Source organism: Notothenia coriiceps, unplaced genomic scaffold (genome assembly GCF_000735185.1).
Source record: "Notothenia coriiceps isolate Sejong01 unplaced genomic scaffold, NC01 NC01_scaffold00038353, whole genome shotgun sequence".
Classification (NCBI taxonomy): Eukaryota; Metazoa; Chordata; class Actinopteri; order Perciformes; family Nototheniidae; genus Notothenia; species Notothenia coriiceps.
The window spans coordinates 91,584-102,263 of NW_011371054.1; the positions used below are offsets into that span (position 1 = coordinate 91,584).

General features: G+C 39.8%; 1 protein-coding gene across 7 annotated transcripts in view; it reads left to right on the forward strand.

Annotated features, from left to right (window-relative positions):
• The first annotated feature begins 3,932 nt into the window (after positions 1–3,932).
• Positions 3,933–10,680, forward strand: part of LOC104968172 (protein FAM196B-like) — an 11,525-nt gene continuing 4,777 nt past the window's right edge. For 3 of the 7 annotated variants that reach the window (XR_800801.1, XR_800802.1, XR_800805.1), the window contains exons 1-3: positions 3,933–4,291; positions 5,455–8,721; positions 10,063–10,208. Coding sequence is in view for 2 of the 7 variants with exons in the window: in XM_010797743.1 (XP_010796045.1) it covers positions 5,525–8,721 (3,197 nt within the window). In the remaining 5 variants the exon portion in view is untranslated. The remainder of the gene's footprint in view (positions 4,292–5,454; positions 8,722–10,062; positions 10,209–10,680) is intronic. The other 4 variants (XR_800804.1, XM_010797743.1, XR_800803.1 and 1 more) reach the window with 3 other exon arrangements.

Consider the following 10,680-nt stretch of genomic DNA (forward strand, 5'->3'; position numbering starts at 1 on the left):
CGTCTTCTCCACGGAGGAGCACACAGCCTCTGTGAGCGAACACACCTTTATCTATTTAATATATTTGTAAAGAATTAAGTAAGAAATCATTCCAATGTGTACTATAGGACAGTAAAAAAAACAGTTTAAAATGGTAGTTATTAGTCAAATAAAAAGAAAGAATGCTAACTAGGTAACATAAGATAAGAATAAACAACTTTAAATGATTTGTTATTGGTTGTGATTATATTTTAAATATGTTTGGATTATTGAAAAGTATACAGCTCCCTTTCATATGAGTGTTGAGAGCTGTATCCATAAATTCATGTTGTGCTCAAAGTGCACCAGATTGATGCTTTTCACTTTAACATTTAAAAAAAAAATCTTCCCGGGGGTGCATGCTCCCGGACCTCCCTAGATGATGTGAGGTCCACCCCCAAATAAAGCAGGTTCAAATAATTAAATGGCATACATTTTATTTTAGTAAACATTGAAAACGGGTCCCACAGACCCAAACAGCACACAAAGGTTAAAGGTAAGCATATAATAATGTGTAATGAAATAAATACAAATAACTATATTGCATTGTGTTCTTATGCGCAATTACCTCATACTGTCTTTGTCTTTTTTGTCCTGCATTTATTGTGCCCCAGCCTGGCCCCCCCAGTCAAATTGGTCTAGAACCGCCACTGGCTACCAAGCAAGCGTCCTCGACATTGAGAAACACCCCATCTCTTGAGCAATACTGACACCCACTGATGAGAGTAGGGACTGGCAACTGACCCACATTGTTTATATTTTATAACATATTCTTTGTGTATAATCGGAAAAAACTGAGTAACAATGTTACACAGCAAATCAGCAAATAAATATATTTAAATTTTTAATTGTTGATCTTTTAAGATGTATACACAACACATTAATCCCAATGACAATGGGATTAATGGAAACATTCATTCACCTTACCAGTCATATTATCAGTGAATAGATTACTGAAGGGCGCAAAGCCAGCGGCTCAAAATGTCGAAGAGACACTTACCAACCATGAAGAGACATGGCCCACAAATTGACATTAATAGACTACAAAGTGAAATTAAATGACTACAGAGAAACACAAACAACTACAAAGAGATGTACAACAACTGCAAAGGGAAACAAAGTGACTCACAATGACTATAAAAAATGTTAAACAACCAAAAAAAAACATTTTAAAGAATATAAATAGACGCAATATGATTACAAACAAAAAAAAGACTAAAATAAAAAGACAAAAGGAGTCTAAACATCTATAAAGTTTGTGAATTAAAACAAATCAGACGAAAACTGAAACAAATCTTACATTAACAATACCATTATTAGTTGTCTGTTTGGTGCCCATCTGCCCCTTAGTGGGCATGTTCTGTATTGCAGGTTTAAATCAATGTAAAATCCTGTCCCTTATTCAGCCTTTAATTTCTAGACTATAGTTATATTCAATTATTTTAAACCGGACAAAACCTTCCGATGCAAACATGTAATTCTCTGAGCAATGAAAATTATGTAAAAACGCACTGTTCAACTCTTTCATGAACGTTCCCCACTGGATTTCTAAAACATGTTATCTAGCAAGCACTAGCTTTTACCAAACATTAATGTCTTCGAAAAACAAAAGGATAGAACATTTCAGCTGTTTCAACAGGGATTCAAAGAAAAATATCAATGAAGTGTGTGTGATTGTGTATGTGTGTTTGTGTGTGGCCTTCTCTTTTCCTCTCGTGTTTTCCTGATTGCTGTTAAGTTGATTCAGCTGTTCCAAGCTGCACACCTGCAACCCATCCACTCATCAAAGCAGCAGTAACCAAACCTTGGTTCTTCAATCACCGTCTTCCAGATTGTTGATTCAGCTTTAGCAGCAACTTGATACAGTTCATCACATATAGCCTTATGGACTTGGGTCTGATGAGGAAGACACTAAAAGTAAGAATTACAGAAAACATTACAACACATACACACACTCTAAAGAGCCAAAAACTATTAGGATCAGTACATTCTAAATATGAAAAGCTCTTACAGTGACAGTAAAACTGTTGTCCCTTGTTACTGAGGCACAGTGGATATTGTCACTGATACAATATTGTGTAATCACCTTGAGTCAATGGGACAATTTCTATTCACAAGTCAGCCTCTTGTTCCCCAGGGCTGCAGTGATGGAACATGAGCGCAATCTACTGAACTTGGCACAGTCAGGCATCTTAAGTGTTTCAATCCAGTAGCTGTTCATAGCTGTTGTCGCATTTTATATTATATTTGAGAAGATTTTCTTACAACAAATAATGTGGAAATACAATAAACAACTGTATTGTATATTTTGATTGCAAGAAACAACAACATCTACTCACATCGATAGGAACCTTGATAGAGAGGTGAAATGATAATGTTCCTGTATTCTGTAGGAAAGCCATTTAGCCAAAACATGCCCAACTATAAAGTGATCTAGGACTGATATAACCGATATAAAACTTCTTTAGATGGGTCTATAAAGATGTCCTTCTCCGACAAGATTTCCATTTTGAGGAGACTGTAAAAAGCATCTTCTCATCCCTTTATCTGCAGCAGAAAGGTTACTGTAATTAATCTCAAACACGGGCCTTATTTCAGATTCATAAGTGGGTTCAATAAACCAATTAATTGCCATGTATAGCTAAAGTGGCTTTTTTGGAGATATTGAAATAAGCGTTTTAAAAATGGGGCGTCTGATCATTAACTTTGAAACGACTTTCTCTAAATTGTTCCAAAAAGTTATATTCGGCTGTAATATGCTATTAAAGCACAAAGGAGGGATCCAAAGTGAGAGCTCACTGTGGAGTAGTTTGCTAGGGCTGTACTTTCTCTTCTGATCATTTTAATCAAAAGTGCAGTTTATTATCCACGAGTGAACTTTTCAATGTATAGATATTGCCTGAAAGCAATTTCTTTCTGCATCTCTACTGTTACTTTGGATTTAAATGTTGAGGTATCCCATTTTAATTATTTCTATGCAACAGAGATTGCCTACAGTAATTCAGGTGTTTGACTTAATTTAATCTTGCCCCTATTATCAAGTCTGTGTGTGTGTGTGTGTGTGTGTGTGTGTGTGTGTGTGTGTGTGTGTGTGTGTGTGTGTGTGTGTATACAGTATATAAACATATTTATTCAATGCAATAATGTTTGTTTTAATCTGAAAAATCGGATTTTTTTAATCAAGTGGCAAACTCTGGATCTGAAGTAAATGTAGTGCCTCAACCCTGTTTACTTGCCAGCAGGGGGCGACTCTACTGCTTGCGAAAAGAAGGATGATTGTATAGAAGCCTATTAAATAATTACTATACCTTACTTTTTTACTGTAGTGGAAAAACGCTATCCCCAAAATAGGTTATATCATGTGACTATGTCCAGTTTAGTTTGTGTTTGTGTAAACAACAACACCTACCAAACACTATATACGTGTATGAAACCATAAACCAATGTTGGCCAGAAAAATGTAATTGCAAAATAGTTGCTGCCCCTGATGCCACACTCAGACTCCACACAAAAGTAAATTAGCAGTCACAATAAAGTATAAAATACTAAATTAATTAAGTTCTGGAAACAGTAATCTTTCCTGATGTAGCATATGTGACAATAATAATAATGTCCTGGTAGCAGAAAATACCCGGATAGAGTTGTCGTAAAAATGAAATCTTTTAAAATCATTGTTAATGATTTTCCTTGCTTTTTCACCTGCATGGTAATTTACACACAGTCCCTACCCCACTGATGCAAGTCACTTCCTCTCTCTCCCTCTCTTTCTCCCTCGCTCTGTTCTTCTTTCTCCACCCAGCTGTAGAACAGGATACATGAATGCTGGGGAGGAGGATAGTGGCAGAAAAAAGAGAGGGGGAGTGAGAGGGAGAGAGTGGAGGAGGAGGCAAAAAGGCAAGGCATAGTAGGACAGAGAGTGTTGGAGGGCAGCTCACAGTAACATTCTGCTGTGTTGTGATTATGGAGTGAGCATGGAGCAGCAGGACCAAAACAAGAGGAGAAGGGGATACAATGAGGACACAGCGTGGCTTTATGCCTGATCAATGAAAGGTAGATTAGTTCAGAATTGAGGGCTCATCAAGAATCGATGCTTTGCAGAAGGACCGCCTGCAGACTCCTATGAGTTTGTTTTCTACCACCAAGGGATTGGATGTATGAAGACAAAGTCCTTCCAAATGTGATGGATCAATGAGGACATAAAACAGAAGGCGTAAAAGTAGCTACTGACATTTGGACTCAAGAAAACTCGTAGCAGGATCAGACAAACACTCAGGTAAGCCTGCTTAACAGAATAATAAAAACACATTTGGTAGGAATGTGCTGAGAAACAGTTCTGTTTTCTTTAGTCTTGATCATGTGAAGAAAGTGTGTGGCACTGAAAGAGCATGTATATATGTCACCCCAGCAAAGGAGAATTTAATTGTGCATTAACAGGGCAGGACAGTTATCACATTAAACGGTGGTGACAACAGACAGGTCACTTGACTGAGCGTACAGTAAGTAACATTAGGTGACACGAAAACCAAAATAATAATAATAGTCTGTACCGATAAAGATCTCAAAATGTTCTCCTTTTTGCAATTCTGACATCCCTGTATGAAGGCTGTTGAGGGGGGTGGAGAGGAGCCTTGTCAGAATGTGTTTGCATGAAAATGTTGTCATAAATCACCGTTCGCGAGCCCAAACATTCACACTGCATTTTCAGTGTGTAATGATAGACTGCCTGTTAATATGCACAAAAAGAGTCACACATTAAAGCCCCGTTGGTGACTACGGAACTGCTGTTGCGTAAATTATTAAAATGACCTCTCGCACAAGAAAATACTGGCACATGTGAATTTGTGAGTGGCATAGACACACACACGCACACAAATGCCAGCCGTGTGAAAGGGTGTTCCAGTTAAATGCACACAAAGCTTAATGAAGTCTATAGCATCAATGTGTGTATACATTATGGCCTCTTTCCAAGGTGAGCTGAATGTGGAGGACAACACAGTGAAAGCTGCTTGCTATGACAAACATTCCCATTAGAGAGGAGACAGAGTTTACAAAGCCGCAACATTTTGAATTGTATTCGATACATTTGTGCTTTTTGACACTAAAAGGAGGCAGTATTTGTCAAGGAGTAATATAATATAAAACACTTATTTTCAAAGCCCACCTTTTTATAAGCATTAACAGATTTCTGTTTCTTATGCAGGCAGCCCGGGTTGGGAGAGTTTTTTAGTTGAGAGCGTGATTCTTTCTGGCTTATCTCAAGTCTGCATTTCATTTCTGACAGCAATAGTTATCTTTGATTCCTGCGGCATTGAAGCTGTCCCTCGTCTCAGTTAGCTCTAAGCATTGTTTCAACTTGTCCTGCATTCTCATAGATTTCTCTCATGGCACAATCTCAAATGCCTCCCACTGTAAACTTGTTCCTCTCTTACTTTTTAGATGGATGTAATGGCGTGGAAATACCGCTGCTCTCTTGAATTACCAGACTTTTGAGACAGCCAAACAAGGGATGGGGAGAAGAGCCGCTGACCTGACAACTCCAGTTCCAGTTTTGGGTGTCCCTGCCCTGGTTGGAGTGCGTGGTTGGAGAACAACAGGAGTAGACAGAGCCCTGCTTCACACATGGGGACCTCAGTGCAGCGTGGGTGTTCAGACATCCCCGGGGGTAAGCAGACCACTCACCCAGCACAGTGTACAGTTAACTGATACACTCTCTACGCCATTGGATAGCATTACTCAAACATCCAAGAGCTACATCACCAAGGAAACGGTGTACAAGGAGATATTACTTCTAACAAAGACTGACAAGGAGAAAAGGGTTATTTTAAAACAGAAAAGTGGGGAATCCAAGACCAAAAAAGAAGTGACTTTCAAAGCACTAGGAGGTGAGGCCTCTGAGGATGTGGCCTGCAGTCAGAGGAACAGTAGTGGGACTTATTGCTATGCCAGGGCAATCAAGACCAACCCACACTTTGCTGGGAATCTAACCAACGTCAGGTCTAAATTAAAATCTGCTCACCGCTACACCAACGGCAGCGTGGTAGATTCAGAGGCGATCGGCGGAATTAGTGTTCACAGCGACGAGGCAGAGTCTGTCAACAGTGCACTCTCTCGTGAAAGAGACCCAACCGGACTGCAAGGTCATCATGCAGAGCGGTGTGGGAAGCTGCTGTTATCTGCTGCCCGACCTTTTGGAATGCCACAAAGAATATGCAGCCATTGCGGTGGCAAACAGAATGAGAAAAGCTCCAATACTGGCGCTTGTCTCGCAGAGAAACAGCCGAAGTCGAAGTCAGCCTCCGCCTTACCTACCACGCATGTCCAGATGCCCAATATGGAGAAAAACTTTAAGCCTAGCCATTGTGAAATCTCTGAGAGCATCACAAACAGAGACAACAGGACACTCGTTAATCCACAAATGTTATATTTGAGTGAAGAACTAAAGTATGGAAATACCCCACACCCAGCATGCCCAGTGCACTCTAAAGGCAATTTGGACACTTTTTCAGAGACACGTGCTGCAATTGATGCAACGTCTCCTCAACCCACAACCATCCTCCATGCCAAAACCATAACTTTTACTAAAGCAACGATTGAAATAAGAAAAGAGGAAGCCAGTATAAAATGTTTAGCAAAATCGCCACAAGGCGGTAAAGTCCCGCGACCAACAACTCTCGCTCTGGCTCCGCAGTTTGCAACAGCTACCAAACCAAACAAGCCACACACACACACTTATCCTAAGCAGTTTGAAAACCCACAAAACAACTCGGCGCAAAATAATGTGCCTAAAAAAGGTTTGTCACCATCTTCTCAATTTGAAAACACATCTACTACCAACACGCGCAAATCAATCACAAAATTTAATACTGTACTGGCGTCCACTGAAAGTATACCTGCTAAATTTGCTGATACGCAACATGAAATAGTAAGTGTAGAAATAAATACAACTCATAGGCTGGGAATAAGCCCTAAAATACCTGTCTTATTACAAGTAGCCAATGCATTAGACCCTGCAAGTCGACCACGTTTCTCTCGCAATTCTACATATACCCCTCAAGAAGAAACAGTATCAAGCTTTGAGGAAAAATCACCTGGAAAAGCATCTTTTATTGACACTGCGATGAACTCAAGTAGATTTTCCATGCAAAACAAAACTGCGTCACATTCAATTCTCAGAACTGTTGTCCCACAGAACGCTTTGAATCGCACCTCTAGTTCAGATCATACCAGCACTGAAAGTAAATCTGTGGCTACACAGATCCAACCTATTCTACATAACGCCTCAAAGTCCGAGCCTGCGCTTCATGTTTCCACAGGATCTGTAAACGCAACATTAAGTGAAACAAAACCCCTTGACTCAAGAGTTAGGTTGCCTTCAAGTGCAGCACCCAGTTCTACATCTACATGCAACGGCACTCTATTAAAAAATAAAGCCCTCAGGTACTCCTCAATCAATCTGAAAACTTCACCACACACTGTCTCCACCTCTTCATCTACATTGACAGGAAACCAAAGTAACGTCCGTGCCACAGATACAGCTTTGCTGCAATCAGCAGACACAACACAACACACCAACGTTCTTAATCGGAGTGACGCGCCTCAACCTGATCACACGCTAGCAACAGACAGCAGGTTTCAAAGCGGGAATGAATCTTGTGTGTGTGGTGTTGTTTCCAATCAGGAAAACAACTCAACAATGACTCCGGTTGCATTATCCGAGCAGCTAAACGTGTCAAAAGATCACATCAAAGTCAGTGATGCAAGCACCCCAACTCCTAAATCAGCCATTATTCCGGCTACTGAATCATATACGCGTGGAAATAAATTCAGTCGTAATCTAATCAATGAATTAGTTTTGCATGAGTCAAATGACCATGAAAATTCAAATGTGCCCCAGGTCACCGACCTTAAGAATTACATTTCCCTAATTAAGTCAAGCAGCTCTTGTCTCCGGGGTTGCATAAACACAGGGCAACAAAGGTGCACGCATCATCAAGAATACAAAGACACTGAACATGAGGGACAATCCACTACATGCCCACCAGTAAAGAGCGCCCAGGAGACGGATTCAAAAACAGAACAATTCTCCTCTGGATTCTCAGTCAGGCATGCGAATATTAGTCTTAAATATAAGGCCGACGAACGGACACTTTCCAATCACTCAAAACCAGTTGACAAAGCACAATCAAACAGTGAGACCACTTTCTCATCACTGAAAGACACTGGTGTACATGTCGAGGCAATTACAAAACCTTTAGTTCTCCAAACCTCTGATTCAGAACCTTCATCCCTATCACAAACACACAAAAGTCCAGAGCTTTCATTCACTGCACCATTCCCTTTTCACAGACAGGAAAAGTGTTTTATGCGCACAGGCACTGAATGCAATTCCATATTGCCGTCATCAACAAAGGTCTTGGCATCCATTTCCTGCCTCCCGTCCTGCGAGGCAGAGGCGATCGTCAGAGTGGATTCAAAATGTAGCGCTGCCCCCCCTCAGCCGTGCCCAGAGGACCCTAGCCTGGCTCACTCGCAGACAGCTGCTGCAGCCCTGTTGCTGCCTCCTTCCCCACAGTGCTGCAAATCAGCAGCCCTACAGCAGAGGCTCGAGACTGTGGAGGCCAGCCTGGCAGCCAACAAGGACAGGATCACTACTCTGCTTAACATTATCCATGACCTGGAGACCTGCCACACTCCCACCAGTGGGTAAGATGATGTGTGTGTCTGCATGACTCCTCTAGTCTAGTGTAATGTATTGCTTTACATATAGGCTAACAGCAGCATTATTACAAGATGCTTATCAAACATTTAGTGTATAGTTTAACTATAATACAAACCCTGCAGTGTCAGATATGACTAAATTATTAATAGACTCCACATTCAATTCCACATTCCAATAAAGTAGCTGCTTGCCAGATTTGGTCAAGGGAATTACTTCAAAAGCTGCCCTGCTTTGCTGATCTTTGACTTTTCAGTGAGTCATCATTTGCATTTACTGGATACACACAGTGGCCTTGCAATGCATTGGTAAACTGTATTGATTTTCAATCGAAAAAACACTTTTGTGTGTGTTTGTAAAAAGACATGTACAGTAGCCATGCTTATTCATCCAGAGTTAAGTGGAGAAAGTACTGGTTACTCTGATTGTTGCCTTTAAGGCGGGTTCAGATGACCCCGACACAACAGAGGGTGGGGGGGCGGGTTTGTCAATGCAAAGGTCTACTCTACTGTGACAATACTGCATTGCTTACACAAATATGTTTTATAATTGGCTAGAGGAAAGCTAGTTAATGTTAGCTCTAAGATGTTAGCAATTAGCCTGTTAGCTCTTAGCAGTCTATGGGCTGCAAAGTCCTGCTTTTCTAAATAAAATATTTTAAAGCCTTAACAGATTGTTGTGTTTTTATGTAAATAATAAGACAAAAACAATGTAAAATGATTACAATTTAGAATTATTGACATGACTGGTCATGGAGCCTAGAACGTTGAATAATTGATAAAGCCTTGACTGGTGACGGTAAAAACAACCCATATACAACAGAAAAATGTAAATTGGGTGACAGATACATCAGACATTTCAGTTTTTTTAAACCCCCTTTTTAAAAAATTGTTTTGTTCCCAATTTGAATTAAGTTGATGGTTAAGGAATTAATTGAAATGCAGCAAATGAACATTGACTTTCTGCTGACATTGAACTAGTATCCACCTTTGAAATAATGGATCAACAAGATTAAACAATTCTTATTTGCACTATTTCTTAGATACACTTGGATGTAAGAAGTTGAACAAACGTCTTTTGAAGGCCAACATACTGTCAATATGTTATGAAGCTGGGATCATAGTGTCATGATGTGAAGCCTTAACACTGAAGATTGCAACCAGGCCTGCGAATGTGTGCATGAGTGTGACAGAAACCTACTTGGGCATTTCGAGAGGGCATATCTCGGAGAGATTTATTTAGCCGTATAACTCTTCTGGGACAAATAACAAGAATTAAAATTTGCCTTCTGGCAATGTGTCTATGTCAATCATTCTCATCCACTGTAGTGTGCTAATAGGTTGTGACTGCCTCCGAGGTCATGTTTCAGAATAACCAGCTCCTAATAACCAACTGATGTCTGACATAATGCATGTTATACGGCCCATCGCTGCCAACATCAGTCTGGAAGAATATCACATACACAGGATGAGTGGTGAGAATAATAAGCTGTGAATCTGAAGGAATGAGTTTTTTCTTATCCCTTTAACTGCCGGACCAAGAAAAAAGCTATGTAAAAAAAAATGTTTGCATTTTCTTATCAAATGGGCCACAAATAATCACAAACACATTTTTTTTTTTTGACTGACCACACAGTTTTGTTTTTATGAGCCTCTACCGAATGGTCGAGCTGGCCTTCTATGTTAAAGTACATTTTCAACAATCATACAGTACAGTATTTGTATGCATCAAACTCAAATAAAACACAAACTCAAATACATGTTTCTTTTATGGAAAATTAGCAATATATACAACCAGATATATTCATAAAAGATAATAAATTATAATTGTAAAAAAAAAAAATGGAAAAAAGTAATGTTAAGTCTTTTTCATAATAAAAAAAAGACTTGCTCATCTTACTGTATATGCTGAATTGGCCTAACAGGAAATGTCTATATCCTGTGTTG